The 27,032-nt window shown below is 42.8% G+C and overlaps 1 protein-coding gene across 2 annotated transcripts in view; it reads right to left on the minus strand.

The window, feature by feature from the left end:
- LOC138677227 (paralemmin-1-like) overlaps positions 1–24,427 on the minus strand; it is a 249,583-nt gene extending 225,156 nt beyond the window's left edge. The window contains exon 1 of one of the 2 annotated variants that reach the window (XM_069767216.1): positions 24,190–24,427. In XM_069767216.1, the coding sequence (XP_069623317.1) occupies positions 24,190–24,234 (45 nt within the window). In that variant the 5' untranslated portion in view covers positions 24,235–24,427. The remainder of the gene's footprint in view (positions 1–24,189) is intronic. The other variant, XM_069767224.1, reaches the window with a different exon arrangement.
- Between the last annotated feature and the right edge of the window lie 2,605 nt (positions 24,428–27,032).

The following is a 27,032-nucleotide window of genomic DNA, read 5'->3' on the forward strand; positions in this document are numbered from 1 at the left end:
TATTTACATCTTAATGCCTTTGTAGGGTCATCTTTGTCTTGTTTGGTCATATCACTAGGAGACATAGCGTTCAAGCCTCTCCTATATGTATATATTATGATAAACTAAAAACCATACAGATATCTTACCGTTCACATGTTTATAAGGCTATGTATGATGTTTTAGTATTATTAGAAGTCGGCCAGTTCATATGTTAGAGATAAGCCTATGGCAGATCCATCCCTCGTTCTTTGGTTCCAGCACCTTCCTTACTAGTAGAAACTTGTTGTTTTTAACATCATATAATAAATATTGTTTTTATTTTGTACCATGGTCGGGGTCATTTCATTTACTGATCACGCCGGTGTGAAATAGAACCTAATAATTGTATGATACAATATTGTTCTGCTCCAGGAAGACATCCAGGCCTCTCTTGAACCCCTCGACTGAGTTCGCCATCGCCACCTCCTCAGGCAAGCAATTCCAGATTCTCACTGCCCTAACAGTAAAGAATCCTCTTCTATGTTGGTGGAAAAACCTTCTCTCCTCCAGACACAAAGAATGCCCCCTTGTGCACGTCACCTTCCTTGGTATAAACAGATCCTCAGCGAGATATTTGTATTGTCCCCTTATATACTTATGCATGGTTATTAGATCGCTCCTCAGTCGTCTTTTTTCTAGACTAAATAATCCTAATTTCGCTAATCTATCTGGGTATTGTAGTTCTCTCATCCCCTTTATTAGTTTTGTTGCCCTGCTTTGTACTCTCTCTAGTTCCATTATATCCTTCCTGAGCACCAGTGCCCAAAACTGGACACAGTACTCCATGTGCGGTCTAACTAGGGATTTGTACAGAGGCAGTATAATGCTCTCATCATGTGTATCCAGACCTCTTTTAATGCACCCCATGATCCTGTTTGCCTTGGCAGCTGCTGCCTGGCACTGGCTGCTCCAGGTAAAGTTATCATTAACTAGGATCCCCAAGTCCTTCTCCCTGTCAGATTTACCCAGTGGTTTCCCGTTCAGTGTGTAATGGTGATATTGATTCCTTCTTCCCATGTGTATAACCTTACATTTGTCATTGTTAAACCTCATCTGCCACCTTTCAGCCCAAGTTTCCAACTTATCCAGATCCATCTGTAGCAGAATACTATCTTCTCTTGTATTAACTGTTTTATATAGTTTTGTGTCATCTGCAAATATCGATATTTTACTGTGTAAACCTTCTACCAGATCATTAATGAATATGTTGAAGAGAACAGGTCCCAATACCGACCCCTGCGGTACCCCACTGGTCACAGCGACCCAGTTAGAGACTATACCATTTATAACCACTCTCTGCTTTCTATCACTAAGCCAGTTACTAACCCATTTACACACATTTTCCCCCAGACCAAGCATTCTCATTTTGTGTACCAACCTCTTGTGCGGCACGGTATCAAACGCTTTGGAAAAATCGAGATATACCACGTCCAATAACTCACCGTGGTCCAGCCTATAGCTTACCTCTTCATAAAAACTGATTAGATTGGTTTGACAGGAGCGATTTCTCATAAACCCATGCTGATATGGAGTTAAACAGTTATTCTCATTGAGATAATCCAGAATAACATCCCTCAGAAACCCTTCAAATATTTTACCAACAATAGAGGTTAGACTTACTGTCCTATAATTTCCAGGTTCACTTTTAGAGCCCTTTTTGAATATTGGCACCACATTTGCTATGCGCCAGTCCTGCGGAACAGACCCCGTCGCTATAGAGTCCCTAAAAATAAGAAATAATGGTTTATCTATTACATTACTTAGTTCTCTTAGTACTCGTGGGTGTATGCCATCCAGACCCGGAGATTTATCTATTTTAATCTTATTTAGCCGGTTTCGCACCTCTTCTTGGGTTAGATTGGTGACCCTTAATATAGGGTTTTCATTGTTTCTTGGGATTTCACCTAGCATTTCATTTTCCACCGTGAATACCGTGGAGAAGAAGGTGTTTAATATGTTAGCTTTTTCCTCGTCATCTACAACCATTCTTTCCTCACTATTTCTTAAGGGGCCTACATTTTCAGTTTTTATTCTTTTACTATTGATATAGTTGAAGAACAGTTTGGGATTAGTTTTACTCTCCTTAGCAATGTGCTTCTCTGTTTCCTTTTTGGCAGCTTTAATTAATTTTTTAGATAAAGTATTTTTCTCCCTATAGTTTTTTAGAGCTTCAATGGTGCCATCCTGCTTTAGTAGTGCAAATGCTTTCTTTTTACTGTTAATTGCCTGTCTTACTTCTTTGTTTAGCCACATTGGGTTTTTCCTATTTCTAGTCCTTTTATTCCCACAAGGTATAAACCGCTTACAGTGCCTATTTAGGATGTTCTTAAACATTTTCCATTTATTATCTGTATTCTTATTTCTGAGGATATTGTCCCAGTCTACCAGATTAAGGGCATCTCTAAGCTGGTCAAACTTTGCCTTCCTAAAGTTCACTGTCTTTGTGACTCCCTGACAAGTCCCCCTAGTGAAAGACAGGTGAAACTGTACAATATTGTGGTCGCTATTTCCTAGATGCCCGACCACCTGCAGATTTGTTATTCTGTCAGGTCTATTAGATAGTATTAGGTCTAAAAGTGCTGCTCCTCTGGTTGGATTCTGCACCAATTGTGAAAGATAATTTTTCTTGGTTATTAGCAGAAACCTGTTGCCTTTATGGCACAGGTTTCTGTTTCCCAGTTAATATCCGGGTAGTTAAAGTCCCCCATAACCAGGACCTCATTATGGGTTGCAGCTTCATCTATCTGCTTTAGAAGTAGACTTTCCATGATTTCTGTTATATTTGGGGGTTTGTAACAGACCCCAATGAGAATTTTGTTACCATTTTTCCCTCCATGAATTTCGACCCATATGGACTCGACATCCTCATTCCCTTCGCTAATATCCTCCCTTAAAGTGGACTTCAGACAAGACTTTACATAGAGACAAACCCCTCCACCTCTCTGATTTTTGCGATCCTTTCTAAACAGACTGTAACCCTGTAAGTTAACTGGCCAGTCATAGCTTTCATCTAACCATGTCTCGGTTATTCCCCTCTATGTCAAAGTTACCTGTACATATTTCTGCTTCTAGTTCTTCCATCTTGTTTGTCAGGCTTTTGGCGTTTGCGAGCATGCAGTTTAGAGGATTTTGTTTTGTTCCAATCTCCTCGCTGTGGATTGTTTTAGAAATGTTCTTACCTCCCTTCTATGTTTTCCTGGGTCTTCTTTGTTCGAGTCTAATGTTTTTCTTCCCGTCCCCTCTTCTAGTTTAACGCCCTCCTGATGAGTGTAGCGAGTGTTCTGGCGAATGTGTGTTTCCCAGGTTTGTTGAGGTGTAGCCCATCTCTGGCGAGGAGTCCATCGTACAAGTAATTCACACCGTGGTCCAGGAATCCGAATCCTTGTTGTCTGCACCATCGTCTTAGCCAGTTGTTCACATCAAGGATCCTGTTCCATCTCCTGGTGCCATGCCCGTCTACTGGAAGGATAGAAGAAAAAACTACCTGTGCATCCAGTTCCTTTACTTTCTTCCCCAACTCTTCAAAGTCCTTGCAGATTGTCGGTAGGTCCTTCCTTGCTGTGTCATTGGTGCCAACATGTATCAGAAGAAATGGGTGGACGTCCTTGGAGCTGAAGAGCTTTGGTATCCTATCGGTCACATCCTTGATCATCGCACCTGGAAGGCAGCATACTTCTCTTGCGGTTATGTCCGGTCTGCAGATGGCTGCTTCTGTGCCTCTCAGTAGTGAATCTCCCACCACCACCACTCTTCGTTGCTTCTTGGCTGTACTTTTTGCTGTCACTTGTTGCTGTGTGGCCTTTTCTTTTTTGCTTGCTGGTATTGCTTCATCCTTAGGTGTGACATCTTCATCCTCTACAAAGATTTGATATCGGTTATTCAGTTGTGTGGTTGGTGATTTCTCCATGGTCTTCTTGCTTCTTTTGGTCACATGCTTCCACTCATCTGCTTTTGGAGGTTCTCTGACACTTTTTTCACCTTCTGTGACCAGTAGAGATGCTTCTGTTCTGTCTACGAAGTCTTCATTCTCTTTGATGAGTTTCAAAGTCGCTATTCTTTTTTCCAGACCCCGCACCTTTTCTTCTAAAAGGGCCACTAGTCTACACTTCTGACAGGTGAAATTGGATTCTTCTTCTGGTCGATCTGTGAACATGTAGCACATGCTGCAGCTCACCATGTAGGTTGTCACATCTGCCATGTTGCTCCTAGATCCTGCTGACTTGCTGTGTGTTTTCCTTCTTGTGTAATCTACTCAGCCAAGCTTTCTTGCAATAATGTCCTACAGGCAAAAATTCGGTTTGGTGATGCTTTCCAAGCAGCTGGTCCCGGCTGTACCCAACGATCTTCTTGCTGAGGGAGACTCTTCGCTTTTCCCAGAAGGCACCTGGATTATGCAAATTATCCTCCTCAAGCTTGAGTCCCTGGTTTGGTGATGCTTTCCAAGCAGCTGGTCCCGGCTGTACCCAATGATCTTCTTGCTGAGGGAGACTCTTCGCTTTTCCCAGAAGGCACCTGGAATATGCAAATTATCCTCCTCAAGCTTGAATACCTGGTTTGGTGATGCTTTCCAAGTAGCTGGTCCCGGCTGTACCCAACGATCTTCTTGCTGAAGGAGACTCTTCGCTTTTCCCAGAAGGCACCTGGAATATGCAAATTATCCTCCTCAAGCTTGAATCCCTGGTTTGGTGATGCTTTCCAAGCAGCTGGTCCCGGCTGTACCCAACGATCTTATTACTGAGGGAGACTCTTTGCTTTTCCCAGAAGGCACCTGGAATATGCAAATTATCCTCCTCAAGCTTGAATACCTGGTGAGCCATACAAGGCACGTGTGTGACATTTCCCCGGCGAAGGGCTGCACCCAGGTTTGCAGCATTGTCGCACACAGCCTTCCCTGGCTGCAGGTTGAGTGGAGACAACCATTCATGGAACTCGGTCTCCAGAGCTGACCACAACTTCTCAGCTGTGTGACTCACATTTCCCAGACATTTCAATGTAAACACTGCCTGATGCCGTTGAGCCCTGGTGACAGCAAAGTGAGGAGGTGTGCAGGATTCCTTCTGCACAGTTACAACGCGGGTGGCATTACCAGACAGGTTTTGGGTGCAGGTGGAGGACCGAGAGGCGGTTGAGGAGGCAGAAGCAGTGGAGGAACTTCTAGATACAGATGATCGACGAGCAACTCATGGGCACAGCAAGACTTGGACAGCAGCCCCTTCTCCTGATGTCACCCTAGTTACCCAGTGCCCAGTCACCGACATGTAACGCCCCTGTCCATGTCTACTCGTCCAAGTGTCTGTGGTGAAATGCACCCTGTCACACACAGAGTTTCTCAAGGAAGTGGTGATGTTGTGTGCAACATGCTGGTGTAGCGCAGGCACAGCTTTCTTTGAGAAGTAGTGGCGACTGGGCATCTGATACTGGGGCACTGCGACAGACATAAGGTCTCGAAAATCCTCTGTGTCCACCAGGCAAAAAGGCAGCATTTCTGTAGCCAACAGCTTGCAGATGGAGAAATTCAACCTCTTAGCTTTGTCATGGCTAGTAGGAAATGGTCTTTTACTTGTCCACATTTGTGGGACTGAGGGCTGGCTGCCGTGCTTAGACGGAGTTGAGTAGGGTGTCCCCGGCAAACTACTGGTCTGTGAGGAAGGTGCAGGCGGAGATGTTATGTTGCCTTGATCAAAATGTGGTGTCGATGTCAGAGAGCGCTCAACACCAGCAGGTGTTTCCACTTGCAAATGTCCTGACGACCTGCCAATCACACTGGCTGTTGCGGGTAAAGAGGTGCGTCCAAAACCATGTGTGACTGCTGTCCCCACAGTCACAGAGGATGAAGAGGATGCAAATGCACTTGATGGGGCAGACGGTGGTTGACTCGGCCCACTAGGCTGCATTGTAGCACATTGAGCTTCCCACTGCAACTTATGCCTCATATCCATGTGACGGTTCATGCATGAAGTACTCGAGCTAGTGATTTTTTGGCCTCTACTGAGATTTTGTTGACAAATCTTACAGACAACATGAGTTTGGTCATCCTTTGCGATGTCAAAAAATGCCCAGGCTATGCAAGGCTTAGAGCCCGTGCGACCTGAAGAGCCACCACGACTTCTGGTCTACATTATGCTCAGAACCTTCTTCATCTGGGCCTGGATCCGACTCACAAAGATTCTGGGCATCAGTGCAGATCATTTCCTCGTCTGGATTCACAGAAGCTCTGGAGCAGACCTCTGATTCCCAGGCTATAGTATGGGTAAACAGCTCTACAGACTCAACCATGTGTGTTACCCCATGCTCAGACGGGCAGCTGGAGACTTGTGAGCTGTGAGGAAGCAAGTGCGATTGGGGTGACAACTCTGAGGACTGGAGTAGTTGTGATGTTGAAGTTGACATGGAGGAGAGCACTTGAACGAGCACTTGAACGAGCACTTGATATCCGTTCAAGCACCTGCTGTTTTTGTGCCTCATCTGGAATTTTTGGCAATGCTTGTAGCGATGGTCGTAAGAAAGGGATCATATCAGATTGTCCACGGAAAGAAGTAGACATCTTACTTTGGCTGGAAGATGGTCTTTCTTCTACAGATGTTAAGGCCCCTTCACATTAAGCGACGCTGCAGCGATACCGACAACGATCCGGATCGCTGCAGCATCGCTGTTTGGTCGCAGGAGAGCTGTCACACAGACAGCTCTCCAGCGACCAACGATCCCGAAGTCCCCGGGTAACCAGGGTAAACATCGGGTTACTAAGCGCAGGGCCGCGCTTAGTAACCCGATGTTTTCCCTAGTTACCAGCGTAAAAGTAAAAAAAAAAAACAGTACATACTTACCTACCGCTGTCTGTCCCCGGCGCTCTGCTTCTCTGCACTGGCTGTGAGCACAGCGGCCGGAAAGCAGAGCGGTGACGTCACCGCTCTGCTTTCCGGCTGACCGATGCTCACAGCCAGTACAGGAGGAGTGCAGAGCACAGCGCCGGGGACAGACAGCGGTAGGTAAGTATGTACTGTTTTTTTTTTTTTACTTTTACGCTGGTAACCAGGGTAAACATCGGGTTACTAAGCGCGGCCCTGCGCCTAGTAACCCGATGTTTACCCTGGTTACCAGTGAAGACAGCGCTGGATCGGTGTTACACACGCCGATCCAGCGATGTCCACGGGAGATCCAGCGACGAAATAAAGTTATGGACTTTGTTCAGCGACCAACGATCTCCCAGCAGGGGCCTGATCGTTGGTCGCTGTCACACAGAACGATTTCCTTAACGATATCGTTGCTACGTCACAAAAAGCAACGATATTGTTAACGATATCGTTATGTGTGAAGGTACCTTTACTCTTGCTTTACCACCTACCCCACAGACACAACTTTTTTTTCCCTTTCCAACACGCCTATTCCCCTTTCCACCAGCAGCAGACCTTTTGCCACTCATTTTAGTGCTTAACTAATTGGCAACTCTGTATCTGTAGTTGTTGGCACAACAACCGATGGATGAAAACCGAGCAGAACTGAGTGGCCAAACTGTGGTACTAGGCCCAAAACTATTAACTGGATTAGATGCAATGAAAATAGAGATACACAGGCGGTAAAGTTAGTTTCACAGGCGGGCTTCTCTGCTGACATGCAGACACAGCTCCTAGGCCCAAAACTAATAACTGGATTAGATGCAGTGAAAATTGAGATACACAGGGGGTATAGTTTGTTTCACAGGCGGGCTACTCTGCTGACATGCAGACACTGCTCCTAGGCCCTAAACTATTAACTGGATTAGATGCAGTGAAAATTGAGATACACAGCCGGTATAGTTTGTTTCACAGGCGGGCTACTCTGCTGACATGCAGACACAGCTCCTAGGCCCAAAACTAATAACTGGATTAGATGCAGTGAAAATTGAGATACACAGGGGGAATAGTTTGTTTCACAGGCGGGCTACTCTGCTGACGTGCAGACACTGCTCCTAGGCCCTAAACTATTAACTGGATTAGATGCAGTGAAAATAGAGATACACAGGCGGTGTAGTTAGTTTCACAGGCGGGCTACTCTGCTGACGTGCAGACACTGCTCCTAGTCCCAAAACTAATAACTGGATTAGATGCAGTGAAAATTGAGATACACAGGTGGTATAGTTAGTTTCACAGGCGGGCTACTCTGCTGATGTGCAGACACTGCTCCTAGGCCCTAAACTATTAACTGGATTAGATGCAGTGAAAATAGAGATACACAGGCGGTGTAGTTAGCTTCACAGGCGGGCTACTCTGCTGACGTGCAGACACTGCTCCTAGGCCCTAAACTATTAACTGGATTAGATGCAGTGAAAATTGAGATACACAGGCGGTGTAGTTAGTTTCACAGGCGGGCTATTCTGCTGACGTGCAGACACTGCTCCTAGGCCCTAAATTATTAACTGGATTAGATGCAGTGAAAATTGAGATACACAGGCGGTATAGTTTGTTTCACAGGCGGGCTAATCTGCTGACATGCAGACACTGCTCCTAGGCCCTAAACTATTAACTGGATTAGATGCAGTGAAAATAGAGATACACAGGCGGTGTAGTTAGTTTCACAGGCGGGCTACTCTGCTGACGTGCAGACACTGCTCCTAGGCCCTCAAGTATTAACTGGATTAGATGCAGTGAAAATTGAGATACACAGGCGGTGTAGTTTGTTTCACAGGCGGCCTACTCTGCTGATGTGCAGACACTGCTCCTAGGCCCTAAACTATTAACTGGATTAGGTGCAGTGAAAATAGAGATACACAGGCAGTATAGTTTGTTTCACAGGCGGCCTACTCTGCTGATGTGCAGACACTGCTCCTAGGCCCTAAACTATTAACTGGATTAGGTGCAGTGAAAATAGAGATACACAGGCGGTGTAGTTAGTTTCACAGGCGGGCTACTCTGCTGACGTGCAGACACTGCTCCTAGGTCAAAAATATTAACTGGGTTAGATGCAGTAAAAATTTAGATACACAGGCGGTGTAGCTAGCTTCAGAGGCAGGCTACTCAGATGACTATCAGACAATGCTACTAGCCCAAAAGGATTGGCTGAGCTAGATTACACCAAATACTGTGACAAACACTTGCACAGCACTGGCACAGACCTGCCTGGGAAACTGTGCTATGAACTGCTGTAACCTACCCTGAAAAGGCTGATATTACAACTAGTCCCGACTCTTCCCGACTCCCTAAACCTATCTCTCTGACAATTCGCTACAAAAAAACACTCTTAGTCTGTATAGCACCCACAGCAGCAGCGGTGAGGAAATGGTGGCGACGGGGCAAATGGCTGGTTCTTATAGGGCAAGGACATGTGACATACACAGCCAATGACACATGCCCTTGCTTGTGTGCATCACATGCACATTGCTGTGTGTGTGCGCACTGCTGATAGGCTGAGAGACTGCACCGACCCACTGTAAATGCGGGAAAGAAAAAAAAATGGAGATCGGCGTTATTGCAGCACAGATCTATCCCCCCCTGCCCACTATACACTGAAACAGTCTATTAACAATGATAAACAGTTTTAATGTGCAAATCAAGCTAGGCTTTTGGTGAACGAACAGTTATCGAACAGAAACTCGAACAGCCGAATTTTAAGCAAATTGTTCGGGTTCGTCGAACGACTCAAACACCGCCCAAAACAGCTCGAATTTGAAATTGGCAAACAGTTCGACTCGAACATCGCTCATCTCTGCTGGTGACCTGCTGTAAGCTTTTCCTAGTATCTCTGTGGGGTCACGCTGAGACCGACGGACTGATTGGTGACAGCGTTACCACCAATCAGAACCGCCGCACCAATGTTTCCCACGCTGTCACACAGATGACGGCATGGGAAACAACTTAGGAAGCCCATAAAAACCCAGGCAAAAACTCAGCACATTCGCAGCAAATCCGCAAACATTTTTATACTTGCGTTTCTGCTGATGATTTGACTGACTCAATTGAAGTCAATGGGTGACGCTAAAAGTCCGCACAAAGAATTGACATGCTGCAAAAAAACCACACTGCAAATGCTGAAGGAAAATTACAGATCAGGATTCTCAATGAATTAGCTGGCATAAGGATTCCACAGTATTTTTGGCCCATTTCCGCACTGAAAAAATGGTGTGAAAACTCATCATAAACGCACCGTGTGCACATAGCCTTAGAGTTGAGCAAAATGATTCGCAGGACCCTAGTTTCATGGCTAAATCAGTACTCCATGGCATTACAGACCAGAGCACTATAAACTTCCCATTCTGGGTGCCTCTGCTGATTAATATGCAATGTCATGACCTACTAATCAAATGAGGTGCCCAGGATGCCAGTGGATAGCAGGAAGTTAACAGTGCTCAGGTCCTGCATGCCACTGAGTACCACCATGGCTGCTGGACCAGAGTGCTGAGAATGACTTTTGCTCAGATCTAACATTGGACCATTTTTCAGTGAAATTCTAGGTGCTCATCTAAAATAAGTTTGCCTGTATAATTTAAAACACATTTATCTGAATAGTTATATTTCTACATCAATATTTAAATTCTGTTTTACATTATTTTCTTTTTTTCAGTTTCCCTCTTTTCTGAATTATCAAAGGGATACATCATCCTTTACTAAACTGCAGCATGAAATACTTGATTCTGTTGTGGTTGAAATGTATACCAGTGAGCGTTGGATGCATTCCTAGTGCTGAACTTCACATTCCTCTGTACAACAATGGATATTAGTGCACATTTACCCTCCTGTTGTATATTTTTCTACAAAACTGTATGCCCTTTTGCGTTTTCACTCACTATTTAGCAGTATCCTGTGTTTAATCTGAATTATGAACTTTCAAGAATACTTTAGGCTCGTTCTGACCAGTGTATAAAATCCAACACAAAAAGTTATATACACAAATTAAATGTTGCTCCTTTTCTCTTCATAATGAAGACAATTTTGACGATTCCTGTTCAACAGCATTGTATTATATGTGGAATCTTTCATTATATTTTCTTTTTTAAAATCAGTGGGTAAATACATTGGCATAACATTTCCATAGATGAAGCCTTAGGCCGGTTTCACATGTCAGTGGCTCCGGTACGTGAGGTGACAGTTTCCTCATGTACCGGAGCCACTGACACACGTAGACACATTAAAATCAATGCATCTTTTCAGATGTCATTGATTTTTTGCGGACCGTGTCTCCGTGTGCCAAACACGGAGACATGTCAGTGTTCGTGGGAGCGCACGTATTACATGGACCCATTAAAGTCAATGGGTCCGTGTAAAACACGTACCGCACACGGACGTTGTCTGTGTGCAGTCCGTGTGCCATGCAGGAGACAGCGCTACATTAAGCGCAGTCCCCCCCACTGGTGCTGAAGCCCCATTCATATCTTCCCTGCAGCAGCGTTTGCTGTAGAGAAGATATGAATATTAGTGTGTAAAATCAATATCCAGGTCAACACCCCCCTCCCACCCTCTGTGCGCCTCTCCCTCCCCCCCTCCCCGCTGTGATTAAAATACTCACTTAGCTTCCGGATCCCTCGCAGCGTCCTGTCCTGGCCCCATCTTGTACTGTATGAGCGGTCACGTGGGGCCGCCGATTACAATCATGAATATGCGGCTCCACCTCCCAAAGGGGTGGAGCCGCATAATCATTACTGTAAATGAGCGGCCCCACACATTTTACACACTAATATTCACATCTTCTCTACAGCAAACGCTGCTGCAGGGAAGATATGAATGGGGCTTCAGCACGATGCTGGGGACAGCGCTAAACTTTAGCGCTGTCTCTGGCACGGTGCGTGTGGTACCCAGTGGGCACACGAGCGGCACACGTGTGCCACACTGACGTGCCACACTGATGTGCCACAGAAATGCACCGGCACACGGACACGGATAATTCCGGTACCGATTTTTCCGGGACCGGAAATATCTGGACGTGTGAGACTGCCCTTAGGGTGTGTTTACACCTAACTTTTTTTGTAGCGCTTTTAACCCCTTCATGACCTTGCCCTTTTCCGTTTTTGCGTTCTCGTTTTTCACTCCCCTCCTTCCCAGAGCCATAACTTTTTTTATTTTTCCGTCAGTATGGCCATGTGAGGGCTTGCTTTTTGCGGGACAAGTTGCACTTTTCAACGACGTCATTGGTTTTAGCATGTCATGCACTAGAAAAAGGGAAAAAAATTCCAAGTGCGGTGAAATTGCAAACAAAGTGCAATCCCACACTTGTTTTTTGTTTGGCTTTTTTGCTAGGTTCACTAAATGCTAAAACTGACCTGACATTATGATTCTCCAGGTCAGTATGAGTTCATAGACACCAAACATGTCTAGGTTACGTTTTATCTAAGTGGTAAAAAAAAATCCCAAACTTTGCTAAAAAAAAAAAAAAAATTGTGCAATTTTCAGTTACCCGTAGCGTCTCCATTTTTCGTGACCTGGGGTCAGGTCAGGGCTTATTTTTTGCGTGCCAAGCTGGCGTTTTTAATGATTCCACATTTGTGCAGATACGTTCTATTGATCGTCCGTTATTACATTTTAATGCAATGACGCGGCGACCAAAAAAGTAATTCTGGCATTTCAAATTTTTTTCTCGCTACACCGTTTAGCGATCAGGTTTATCCTTCTTTTTATTGATAGATCGGGCAATTCTGAATGCGGCGATACCAAATATGTGAAGGTTTTTTTTAATTATTGTTTTACTTTGAATGGGGCGAAAGGGGGGTGATTTAAACTTTTATACTTTTTTTATTTTTTTCATATTTTTAAAAACATTTTTTTTTACTTTTGCCATGCTTCCATAGCCTTCATGGGAGGCTAGAAGCTGGCACAACTCGATCGGCTCTGCCACATAGCAGCAATCATCAGATTGCTGCTGTGTAGCTGAATTGCAGGCTTGCTATAAGCGCCAACCACAGGGTGGCGCTCACAGCTAGCCGGGATCAGTAACAATAGAGGTCTCAAGGACCTCTATGGTTACCATCCTGACGCATCGCCAACCCCCGATCATGTGACGGCCGGTTAAAAGCCGCTGTCAGCGTTTGACAGCGGCATTTAACTGGTTAATAGCGGCGGGTGATTTCACCCGCTGCTATTGCGGGCACGTGTCAGCTGTTCAAAACAGCTGACATGTCCTGGCTTTGAGGTGGGCTCACCGCCGGCGCCCACGTCAAAGCAGGGGACCCGACCTCCACAGTAATAGTACAGCGGAGGTCGGGAAGGGGTTAAAGCAGCATTTTACTGTAACAGCGTAATCAATGAGAGTTCCAAAATCTCTATGGCACACATTGTATTTTTTTTCCAAGTTTTATTCTTTTGTCAAGCATGCAACTTTCTGCAGCATTGCTGACCCCCCTTTACTATTTTAGAGTTTTGGCTTTCTACCATACTTATGGTAATGGAATATTTTAAGTAAAACAGGATACGGTACCACTGAGTCTGCAGGATGTATACTTGAGGGTCTTACTTAGACATTTTCCAAAATCGCTAAGAATTATACAAATCTTTCTGATTGTGATTTTTTTTTCTCCACTCGGATTAAACTAACAAAAAAAATTGCCGAATGCTGCAAGTGGCCGCGTATTTCTTGTAAGTCAATGGGTACAAGAAAAAAAATTGCACAGCACATGGACCATGTGTGTGTCGTCCGATTTTTACGCACCTAGCTCATTGGAAACCAGACATTTCATCAGCCAAGTACAGTAAATTCACAACATGATCTGTCAGAATAGAATAGATATATACAGTGCTTTGCAAAAGTATTTGGCCCCCAGGAACCTATTGAACCTTTTCCCACATATCATGCTTCAAACATAAGGATACCAAATGTAAATTTTTGGTGAAGAATCAACAAGTGGAAAACAATTGTGAAGTTGAGCAAAATGTATTGGTTATTTTAAATTTTTGTGGAAATTCAAAAACTGAAAAGTGGGGGAAGCTGTCTTAGGAACAGCGACACCCGTTGGGCCCTCCCTCCATTTCAGCCTACTTCTTGGGTACTCAGCTCAATTCCATCCTTCTGGAGTACTCGGGCCACTTATGCCCTCAACGTTATCTGGCTGTCTCAGCATGGTCCCTTATCACCATATTACAGGTGATGTCCCTGTATGATCTGGAGATTACATTTTCTTGTAACTTCTCCTGGGGCAATTGTTCGGCCCCACTTGTGGCACCTTCATATATTGATATTGGGGGCCATAGGACAGGTGTGGATTGCAGCATTGCAGTTAGGTTGTTTATTGAGTGAGGTAGCTGATATACTGCAGGTACAGCCTCACTATTTGTGGGTACTTCTCTGAGCACCAAATGGCTCATTTGCTGATAACTATCAATATTGTATACATATTATAAGCTATTTGTCTTGCGTTTTATGTATTTTATGTATGCTCCATCATTACATGGTAATTTTCTTGCTACATGTGGTAGTTTCAGAAGTATGGTTATGGAGGGAGTCATTTTTGTATGTTTTTACATAGTAACATAGTAACATAGTTAGTAAGGCCGAAAAAAGACATTTGTCCATCCAGTTCAGCCTATATTCCATCATAATAAATCCCCAGATACAATATTGTTCTGCTCCAGGAAGACATCCAGGCCTCTCTTGAACCCCTCGACTGAGTTCGCCATCACCACCTCCTCAGGCAAGCAATTCCAGATTCTCACTGCCCTAACAGTAAAGAATCCTCTTCTATGTTGGTGGAAAAACCTTCTCTCCTCCAGACGCAAAGAATGCCCCCTTGTGCCCGTCACCTTCCTTGGTATAAACAGATCCTCAGCGAGATATTTGTATTGTCCTCTTATATACTTATACATGGTTATTAGATCGCCCCTCAGTCGTCTTTTTTCTAGACTAAATAATCCTAATTTTGCTAATCTATCTGGGTATTGTAGTTCTCCCATCCCCTTTATTAATTTTGTTGCCCTCCTTTGTACTCTCTCTAGTTCCATTATATCCTTCCTGAGCACCGGTGCCCAAAACTGGACACAGTACTCCATGTGCGGTCTAACTAGGGATTTGTACAGAGGCAGTATAATGCTCTCATGATGTGTAGCCAGACCTCTTTTAATGCACCCCATGATCCTGTTTGCCTTCGCAGCTGCTGCCTGGCACTGGCTGCTCCAGGTAAGTTTATCATTAACTAGGATCCCCAAGTCCTTCTCCCTGTCAGATTTACCCAGTGGTTTCCCGCTCAGTGTGTAATGGTGATATTGATTCCTTCTTCCCATGTGTATAACCTTACATTTATCATTGTTAAACCTCATCTGCCACCTTTCAGCCCAAGTTTCCAACTTATCCAGATCCATCTGTAGCAGAATACTATCTTCTCTTGTATTAACTGCTTTACATAGTTTTGTATCATCTGCAAATATCGATATTTTACTGTGTAAACCTTCTACCAGATCATTAATGAATATGTTGAAGAGAACAGGTCCCAATACTGACCCCTGCGGTACCCCACTGGTCACAGCGACCCAGTTAGAGACTATACCATTTATAACCACCCTCTGCTTTCTATCACTAAGCCAGTTACTAACCCATTTACACACATTTTCCCCCAGACCAAGCATTCTCATTTTGTGTACCAACCTCTTGTGCGGCACGGTATCAAACGCTTTGGAAAAATCGAGATATACCACGTCCAATGACTCACCGTGGTCCAGCCTATAGCTTACCTCTTCATAAAAACTGATTAGATTGGTTTGACAGGAGCGATTTCTCATAAACCCATGCTGATAAGAAGTTAAACAGTTATTCTCATTGAGATAATCCAGAATAACATCCTTCAGAAACCCTTCAAATATTTTACCAACAATAGAGGTTAGACTTACTGGCCTATAATTTCCAGGTTCACTTTTAGAGCCCTTTTTGAATATTGGCACCACATTTGCTATGCGCCAGTCCTGCGGAACAGACCCCGTCGCTATAGAGTCCCTAAAAATAAGAAATAATGGTTTACCTATTACATTACTTAGTTCTCTTAGTACTCGTGGGTGTATGCCATCCGGACCCGGAGATTTATCTATTTTAATCTTATTTAGCCGGTTTCGCACCTCTTCTTGGGTTAGATTGGTGACCCTTAATATAGGGTTTTCATTGTTTCTTGGGATTTCACCTAGCATTTCATTTTCCACCGTGAATACCGTGGAGAAGAAGGTGTTTAATATGTTAGCTTTTTAATTGTTTTTATTCATGTTACCAATAAAGCTGACGTTTTTTTCACTTCATTGTTGGTGGTGTGCAAATGCTATAGTGGCTTCTTTCTTGCGTTCTTTATCAATTACTTGACCAGCCACTATATTTGCACCCCCGTAACTTACTTATTACATTATTGTGGTGCGCCAGCTAAACAAATTTGGAATACTTTCACAAAGACACTGTACATAGAATAAATGCAAAGAAAGATGTCAGTGACATATATAATTAATGCAGTGCATGTGTAGTTTAATATACATGTATTTAGTTTAAAAAAACATAACTAAAAGAAAAAAATGCCTTGGGTCCCACAAATTTTTCTTAACTAGCTGAGGGAAAGCTGACAGCTGGGGTCTGATGTTTATAATCTGGGTAGAAGGTAATAAACATGGATCTTCCCAGGCTATTATTGTCAGCTCACAGTTGTCTACTTAGGCTTTACCAGTTATTAATAAGCGGTGACCCCCCAAAAAATGAAGTGGGGTCCCCCTTATAATTGATAACCAGCAAAGGTTAGGCAGACAGCTGTGGGCATTCACAATTATTTGCAAAAGTATTTAATACGGTAAATGAAAATGTTCACACCACAAAAGAAACAAAAAATAAATCTTGTGTGATAGGAAAAATTATCAAGTAAAGTATGCTGTTTTAACCTTGTCTGTCTTTTTCAAACAACGCTAGAAGGCAAGTAGAAATATGTCAATTATATGTCACAAAAAAGACAAAAAATTACAACACAGTAAAAAACTGTGAAAAAAATATACATTGGGTGTACAGACATTGTTAAAATATATAGGAGGTATAATATACAGATAACTGCTTGCAAACATACAAGACTTTGTTGTTATATATGACTGAATTACAAAGCCAAAAGTGAAAAAGAATTTTGTATAATCAAAATAAGGTATACAAAGATATATAAAGAAAGGGGGTAAAATATAATAAAAATAGGGGGGGGAAGGGGATGGAAGGAGGAAAAAGGAGTAAAAGTGGGGGAGAAAAAAGGGGAGAGGGAGGTTTTGTTGAGTATTAACCCCTTCGCGACATGCGCCGTTCTAGTACTGCGCTGACGGCACTGCATTTGTGCCAGCAGCAGTACTAGTACGGCGCACCGATCACCGCGATCTCGCGCTGAGCGCCGCGGTGATCGGGTGTGGGTGTCAGCTGTATATGACAGCTGACACCCCGCAGCAATGCCCACAATCGGCTAGGGCCGATCGCGGGCATTTAACCCCTCTGATGCCGCTGTCAGTAGTGACAGCGGCATAGAGGGGGATCGCGCAGGGACGGGGGCTCCCTGCGCTGTCCCACCGGAGCAACGCGATGAGATTGCGTTGCTCCGGTGATCCGGAAGGAGTCCCCGGCCCCCCTAAAAGAATTTCAGGAATTGCTGGTTTTTGTTCATTCCGCCTCCCAAAAATCAGAATAAAAAGCGATCAAAAAATGTCATCTGCCCGAAAATGGTACCAATAAAAACGTCAACTCGTCCCGCAAAAAACAATATCTCACTTGACTCTGTGGGCCAAAATATGGATAAATTATAGCTCTCAAAATGTGGTGATGCAAAAACTATTTTTTGCAGTAAAAAGCGTCTTTTAGTGTGCGACATCTGCCAACCCTAAAAATTTGCCAAAAAAACACTATAAAAGTAGATCAAACCCCCCTTCATCACCCCCTTAGTTAGGGAAAAATAATAAAATGTAAAAAAATGTATTTATTTCCATTTTCTTATTAGGGTTAGGGTTAGGGCTAGAGTTAGGACTAGGGTTAGGGCTAGGGCTAGGGCTAGGGTTAGGGTTGGGGTTGGGGTTGGGGTTAGGGCTAGGGTTAGGGTTGGGGTTAGGGTTTCAGTTAGAATTGCGGAGTTTCCACTGTTTCGGCACATCAGGGGCTCCGATCTCAATTTCAGCCAATTCTGCTTTAAAAAACTAAAACAGTGCTCCTTCCCTTCCGAGTTCTCCTGTGCGCCCAAACAGTGGTTCCCCCCAACATATGGGGTATCAGCGTTCTCAGGACATGTTGGACAACAACTTTTGGCATCCAATTTGTCCTGTTACTCTTGGGAAAATAAAAACGTGGGGGCTAAAATATCATTTTCGTGGAAAAAAAATATTTTTTATTTTCACGGCTCTGCATTATAAACTGTAGTGAAACACTTGTTGGTTCAAAGCTCTCACAACACATCACATAAGTTCCTTGGGGGGTCTAGTTTCCAATATGTGGTCACTTGTGGGGGGTTTCTACTGTTTAGGTACATCAGGGGCTCTGCAAATGCAACATGACACCTGCAGACCAATCAATCTAAGTCTGCATTTCAAACGGCGCTCCTTCCCTTCCGAGCTCTGCCATGCACTCAAACGGTGGTTCCCCCCCCCCACATATGGGGTATCAGCGTACTCAGGACAAATTGGACAATAACTTTTGTGGTCCAATTTCTCCTGTTACCCTTGGGGGAAAAAATTGCGGGCTAAAACATCATTTTGTGGAAAGGAAAAATGATTTTTTAATTGTCACAGCGCTACATTCTAAACTTTAGTGAAACAATTGGGGTTTAAAAGTGCTCACCACACATCTAGATAAGTTTCTTAGGGGGTCTTTCCAAAATGGGGTCACTTGTGGGGGGGTTTCCACTGTTAAGGCACGTCAGGGGCTCTCCAAATGCGACATGGGTTCTGATCTCAATTCCAGCCAATTTTGTATTGAAAAGTCAAACGGCACTCCTTCCCTTCCGAGCTCTGCCATGCGCTCAAACAGTGGTTTATCCCCATATATGAAGTATCACCGTACTCAGGACAAATTACACAACAACTTTTGGGGTCCAATTTATCCTGTTACTCTTGGGAAAATAAAAAATTTGGGGCAAAAAGATCATTTTTTGTGAAAATTAATATGAAATTTTTTTACGGCTCTACATTATAAACTTCTGTGAAGCACTTGGAGGTTCAAAGTGCTCACCACACATCTAGATTAGTTCCTTAGAGGGTCTACTTTCCAAAATGGTGTCACTTGTGGGGGTTTCCACTGTTTAGGCACGTCAGGGGCTCTCCAATCGCGACATGGGCTCCGATCTCAATTCCAGCAAATCTTGCATTGAAAAGTCAAATGGCGCTCCTTCCCTTCCGAGCTCTGCCATGTGCCCAAACAACAGTTTACCCCAACATATAGGGTATTGGCGTACTCAGGACAAATTGTACAACGACTTTTGTGGTCCAATTTCTCCTGTTACCCTTGGTAAAATGAAACAAATTGGACCTGAAGTAAAAATTTTCTGAAAAAAAAGTTAAATGTTCAATTTTTTTTAAACATTCAAAATATTTCTGTGAAGCACCTGAAGGGTTAATAAACTTTTTGAATGTGATTTTGAGTACCTTGAGGGGTGCAGTTATTAGAATGGTGTCACTTTTGGGCATTTTCTGTCATATAGACCCCTCAAAGTCACTTCAAGTGTGAGGTGGTCCGTAAAAAAAATGGTTTTGCAAATTTTGTTGCAAAAATGAGAAATCGCTGGTCAACTTTTAACCCTTATAACTCCCTAACAAAAAAAAATTATGTTTCCAAAATTGTGCTGATGTAAAGCAGACATGTGGGAAATGTTGTTTATTAACTATATTATGTGATATAACTCTCTAATTTAAGGGCATAAAAACTAAAATTTTGAAAATTGCTAAATTTTCATAATTTTCGACAAATTTTTGTTTTTTTCACAAATAAATGCAAGTCATGTCGAAGAAGTTTTACCACTATCACGAAGGACAATATGTCACGAGAAAACAACATCAGAATCACCATGATCCCTTGAAGCGTTTCAGAGTTATGACCTCATAAAATGACAGTGGTCAGAATTGTAAAAATTGGCCCTGTCACTTAGGTGAAAACAGGCTTCGGGGTGAAGGGGTTAAGGGAGAGGAGAAAATACATGAGCTTGCAAGTAGAGTATAAATAAGTTGCACTGAATATAAGGATAATTGCATAAGTTTTTTTTATAGATATAAGAATGGGCACTGACCTAGAGTTGATTTAATAAAAACCAATTTAAACCATCATAAATAATTTATGAGTTTGATCTTTCGCTTCTTTTCAGTTTAAAGTTTACAATTTGTAAAGTAGCCTAACATCTAGTCGAGGATTTAAAACAGGATTTTTTACGAATCATTTGGTCTTTAAATGTCACTGTTTTTGTAATTACAGGTATAGTGATCGCTTTGTATACACATGATGTTGGAGGTATTGGGAGGGGGTTAAGTCCATATAAGAAGACAAGTGTTGCCCATGGAAACCCACCGGACTCCAACTTTCTTAATAAGGGTTAGAAAAAGTAAGCAAGCATCTGATTTGTTGCCATAGAAACGCCGTTGCTTTCTCCTCTGCACTGTCCCCCACTGTGTCAATGGAGCTCTATAGAAATTATAAGGCGTGGGTGAAATAAAATCTGCATCTACACCTATTATGCTGCTGGGTTGGAACCTATCGAAAAGAAGATTTCAATATACTTTCTTCATTGAATACAATCCCCATTCCAGAGCCTGATCTGCAAGGACGCCTACAACTGTAAGAAATACAGGTAACATGCTTTCTGCATCATGCTTACACATAAATATCCTTCACATGAAACTATTGAAGACATAAAGACACAAGTAAATATTGGAAGCTTCTTAAATGTGGCAGGATGTCTACAGTATAACTATAAAGGGGTACACAACCTTTTCCAAAGGCCAAAACACATTTATAAAATAAATCTCCCATTGGATGACCTTGGAGGAGTTTACTATTGGTACATACAGATGGGCCGATCTCAGAGTGCCAATGGACAGTGTACAAGTCAAATGGTGCTCATTTACTGACCTGTTTCGAAGAACACTGATGGGAACAGAACGATTGGTAATAATGTCACCCCATACATGGGTGATAGTTTTACACCCATACAAACATTAAAGGGGTAATCCCATCTCCCAGATCCTATCCCAATGTGTAGTAGGTATATTAGCAAATACCTTTAGTGATGAGCGAGTGTGCTCGGATATTGTGTTTTCTGAGTCCCCACGGCTGCATGTTTCGTGGCTGTTAGACAGCTGCAACATATATGGAAATTTCCTGTTTGTTAGGCAATCTCCGCATGTGTTGCGGCTGTCTAACAGCCTCGAAACATGCAGGTGCGGGGACTCAAACATATTATTCTAAGATACTTGGATAAGACCCAAACATGCTCAGATAACACGATATCCGAGCACACTCGCTCATCACTAATACCTCCAGTTAGAAATGTAGTATAGTTCTGATTTGCTATGTCGCTTACCCCATGTGCAGGGCCGCAGTAGCTTAGATATCCATGGTTACGACCACTAACAGCTGTCACTACCGTATACGAGTGGTTGCAACCATGGACACCTAAGCTACTGCAATACCCTGCACATGGAATGAGCAACATAGTTTCTCAGAAGAACTATGCTACATTTCTAATTGGAGCTATTTGCTAATATTATTGCTGTAGCTACTACATATTGCGATAGGATCTTGGAGAAGGGAATACCCCTTCCAGTTATTCCACCACATTCTGTGTTTACACGGGGTGATGCACTGACAATAGCAATGATTTTCATGTTGGCATAAGTGCCCAAATCACCTGACAAATCAGCTCTCTAATGAAAGTCAATTGGATCTGGCAGGATGAGTACACAAAATTGCCCATCCTAGATATTATGGCTCCTTTAACAATAGATGCCATGAAAGTAGAAGTCATGGTGTCTGAATCAGTTGCCAGTAATGCAATACATGACTCATTTGTGCCAGTATAGTGCCAGACAATGGCATAAATGCGTTATAAAATCTTCCTGAATAACTCCCTATGCCCACTCCACATTTTTAAAATCTTCTAATGAAAGAACATTCACATGGCAGCGACAAACAATTATGCATTTAGATGGTGGAAAATTACATTTTTTTTCAGTTTTTCTATGTATGCACATCAAAACTTTGTCAAATATAATAATAATGCTTTTACACAGATTTTTTTAGAAAAAAACATTGTTCAGATGCCAGAAAAGTTCCTTTGGGTAGCGATGGTTGAAGTCTGAGCACATGTCTCAGATGATTGTCATGGCACAGCTCTGACAGAAATAACAATGGCCCATTCTGTCAGCATTTTCTGACGTATCACGTTTCTACAAGACAGTAATTGTGTGGCTTTTTGTTTGCACTTTTTTGGCCTGCATTATTCATGTTATTACTTGATTTCAAGACACAAAGTAAGACGATACGCACAAATCCTCCAAATATGCACAACGAAAAACGTAAACTATGTAATTCCATTAAAAGGATGTGCAAAAACACAATCTAACACTAAAATGGGCAAACACACATTTAAAACAATGCATATCATGATTAGGAAGGCCTCATTGAAATTTCATTTCAACACTGTAATCAAAGCGTCGTAAGGGCAACATATCATTTGGAAGATTGTTCGGTTCTCATAACATCCACCATATATTCTATAATGTTTTCGGTGTAAGGCTCTGTACATATATCACGTATAAATGGAACCACAACACAGTGCTGGATTCATCAAACAATCAGCCTTTGGACTCCACTAATGAGGTCCACGAGGGTTTCACCATGGTGTCTGCTTCCTTTACAATGTATTAGTTACACGATTTACTATTTTTACTATCAAATACAACAAACCTGTCTCTTTAGGTCCCCATACTCAATAAATAACTCTCATTCAGCCGGCAGCCATCTTCCCCATCTCTCTCATACAGAGGTACACTCCGCTTGACTGAGTGTTCCTGTTTTCTTTATAAGAGAGCCATTACCAAACTTCTCTTATCTCAGTGTCGAACAAAATGATCGGTTGTTGGACATCTATCGGTGGAGAGTCAGTAGGCCCCTTTTGACATTAGATTGCCATCTGATCTCACTGATATTGATGTGTTCGGGATCTTAAGTCTAATGTTTGTGAGAACTTCAAGTCTACTAAGGGTGCCTCCGATGCAAATATAAACACGACCTAATAAACGGGGGTCACACAGCTAGGACACCCTTCTATTGTCCAGAGTGATGGTAGTGGCTCCCGTTCTGGACAACCCATCTGTGCATTAAACACATGGCCAACTGATTTCAATTTACTAGACATAACAGCTATTCATCTGGGGCCATGGCCAAAAGAGACAACTTGCCAATTACAAAAACAGGCTTGTTCAACCACGCATCTACAATAGCAAGATCTTGTCATTGCGGAAAACAACAAACCCAAATTTTGCAACATTTCTCAGAGAGTGATGACTACTCTTTGGCTGGTGTCACACTTGCATGTGCTATGCGAGAAACTCGCTTGAGTTTCTCGCATTTCACACGCAAGTGTGATACTGGCCTTTGGGTGAGTCTTCAGAGATTTCCTTAATATTTGACATGGAGGTAGCACCCTACGTTAAAGTTGACCAAGGATGGAAATCTACTGTTTTCAATATTAAGGGGCACATTTACCAGCCAAACCCCTTTAACTTAGGTGCACCTACAATATGGACTAACCGATTTATTTTAACGTTGGCGCACAATAAATGGATTTCAAAGGTCAGACTGGCAAATTATAGAGGCAAAGATAAGTTCAGAAGTGTTGCCTTTTTCTTGGCATGATACCATAGGGCATTGGGTGTAATATGTTGAAACTATGTGCCTTCTTGGGACCTTTGACTAATCGATGCCCACTGGGTAGCGAGACACGTTATTGCATATATGCCATGCTAGAATTTCCCCCCCCCCCCTTAAATAAAAAACTTCTGAATTTTAGGAATGTTGGGCTTTCATATTGCAGCCTCAAGATGTTCTGCAAAAGCTTCCCCACACTGACGACAGATGCAGCAGTATTTCCAGCCACGTTCTATAGGTTAGAGCAGCAGCCCAGTTATCAGTGCAGGTACTGCAAACAGCATGAGACATTGTGCTGCCTCCATTCAGCAACCGTTACTATGTAGGAATGCTCAGTCCCCTGTGAGGAGCCCTCCCAGCACATACAACAGAAAACCACTGACTTACTGCTATGGCTTGTAGGCGCTCCCTGTGCAGCTCTGCCTCCGCCATCCTTAGGTTCCAGTAAAAGGTTCACTTAGGCGCTTGTCTGTGAAGCTTTTATTCCGTGGAGTGTCTCCCTCACTTGTTTGGCTCACAGTGACTAGAACGGTGCCTGTCTGCCTCCCATCCCTCTGCTGCTGCTGTCACACAAGCCATGCATATGCTCCCTGGAAGCTGGAAGCTCTCACTGCACCACTGCTATGCCTATGCTCCTCCTATATGGTGTCAAGTCACCATAGGAGCCCAGCATCAGGAGCAGCTTACTCATACAGATGGTCTGTGACTGAGCGCACACATCTCACTATGGCGCTTTATAAAGAATCACCCCTTATAGTATTTGTAGGGAGAACAAGTCCCAAGGAAGCCTCAAGAAAGAAATATATCTTGGTACCGTGTTAGCCAGTAGATAGAAAAATATTTAGAATTGAGAGTCCTCAGTGTTTGATACCTTTTAGTTGGCCATTAAAAGGTATCAACCACTGAGGACTCTCAATTCTAAAGGAAGCCTCAATAAATACTCACATGTCCCGAAATAGAGAAAATGTTTGACATTCTTAATGATTTGTCTCTTATTTAATAAAACTAGTCGCAGGCATTGCTCAGGAGGAATTTTGTCCCATTCCTTCACACAAACACTTTTCAAATCCTGAAGGGCTTGTGGGCTCCTTCTATGAACTCTGAGCTTTAGTTCCATCCATATATTTTCTGTTGGATGCAAGTCAGGTGATTGTCTGGGACATTCTACCAGCTCTTTTTTCTTTCTCTGAAACCAATTGAGAGTTTCCTTTGCTGTGTGTTTGGGATCATTGTCTTGCTGAAATGTCCAGCCTTGTTTCATCTTCATCACATTAGTAGATGGCAGCAGATTTTTATCAAGAATGGCTCAGCACATTTGTCCCTTCATCCATATGAAGTTTGCCAGTGCCATATGCTGAGAAATAGCCCCACACCATGATATTCCCACCTCATCACTTCACTGTTGGTATGGTATTTTTGGGGTCATATGCAGTGCCTTTTGGCTTCCAAACAAGTTGTTTGATGTGGCATCCATAGAGTTCAATTTTGGTCTCTGACCAGACTATATTATTTCAGTATATCACGCACTTGAACATGCTGTTTGCTCAGCAATGGAGTTTTGCGTGGTGAGCATGCATACAGGCCATGGAGGTTGGAGTGCATTACTTATTGTTTCCTTTGAAAAAAGCAATTCCATCATCTGCAAAGAGTTTGTATGTTCTCTCCGTGTTTGCATGGGTTTCCTCCGGGCACTCCGGTTTCCTCCCACATTCCAAAGACATACTGATAGGGATTCTAGATTGTGAGCCCCAACGGGGACAGTGATGATAATGTGTGCAAACTGTAAAGCGCTGCGGAATATGTTAGCGCTATATAAAAATAAAGATTATTTATTATTATGTTTGGCAACAATAAGGTTGCAAAGATCTTGAGACAGCTCACTGGTTTTACCCATCATGAGATATTTCTTGTGTGGCATCTTGGTAATGAGACACATTTTCATAGGCCATCAGTTGAACCAGCTGATATTATTTTTCACTAAGTGGCAGGATTGCTTTCTAATTACTGATAGATTTCAGCTGGTGTCATGACTTTCCATGGCTTTTTGCAACAATCTTCATTCAATTACCACAAAGACATCCTTGTGGTATTTCCTGACGAAGTCATATAGACTTCGAAACGCATAGAATAAACCACCATTAGGTTTTCAACCACGTCGGTATTTGAATTGTTTGGCAGCGCAGATATAATCGACAAATTTCCTCTACAACATTTCTCACTATTATTACACATAACTTAATTTAACCCATTCACCACCTTGAGATTTTCCGTTTTTGCTTTTTCATTTTTTGCTCCCCTTCTTCCCAGAGAAATAACTTTTTTAGTTTCCTGTCAATTTGGCCATGTGAGGACTTTGTTTTTTTGCAGGACAAGTTGTAATTTTGAATGACACCATTGATTTTACCATACAGTGTACTGGAAAACGGAAAAAAACGATGTTCACTAAATGCTAAAACTTACCTGTCATTATGATTCTCCAGGTCATTACGAGTTTGTAGATACCAAACATGTATAGGTTCTTTTTTATTTAAGTGCTGAAAAAAAATCCAAAATGTGTAAAAAAAGAAAAAAATGGCGCAATTTTTCAAGACCCGTAGCGACTCCATTTTTCAAGTTCTGGGGCTGGGAAAGGCTTTTGCACACCAAGCTGACGTTTTTATTGATACCAATTTGGGGTTGATATGATGTTTTAATCGTCTGTTATTGCATTTCATTGCAATGTCGCGGTGACCAAAAAAACATAGTTCTGGTGTTTTGATTTTTTCCCTCCCATCAACTACCACACAGCCTCTGTTGCCGGTGGGTGTGTAAGGGATGTGCCGGGATCGTGCAAACATCCCTTATTCTCATGATGTTGTTTATATGTGCATTACTGCTGTGTATTTACATTCACTGGTTAGTAGGGAAAGTGAGTTACCTCAGATTGGCCATTAGATGGAGATGGAGTGAACCTAATATAGGACAAAGCTTTAACAATAGTGTAAATAGTTAACTGTAGGAGGGGTCACTTTGGTTAGAGTAAGAGAGCTTCCTGGTTGTAGTCAGAGGGGCCTGGGAGCCCGTAAAGCGCAGAAGGGCTTGTATGCGCAGGAGCCGGTTAGATACCCCGCAACAATGGCACTTAATAGTGATGATCGAGTGTAGTTGGTCGGGTTTTTCCGGAGCACGCTTGGATAACCTCCGAGTATTTATGACTGCTCGGAGATTTTAGTTTTCATCCCGGCAGCTGA

Source organism: Ranitomeya imitator, chromosome 1 (genome assembly GCF_032444005.1).
Source record: "Ranitomeya imitator isolate aRanImi1 chromosome 1, aRanImi1.pri, whole genome shotgun sequence".
In the NCBI taxonomy this organism is placed as follows: Eukaryota; Metazoa; Chordata; class Amphibia; order Anura; family Dendrobatidae; genus Ranitomeya; species Ranitomeya imitator.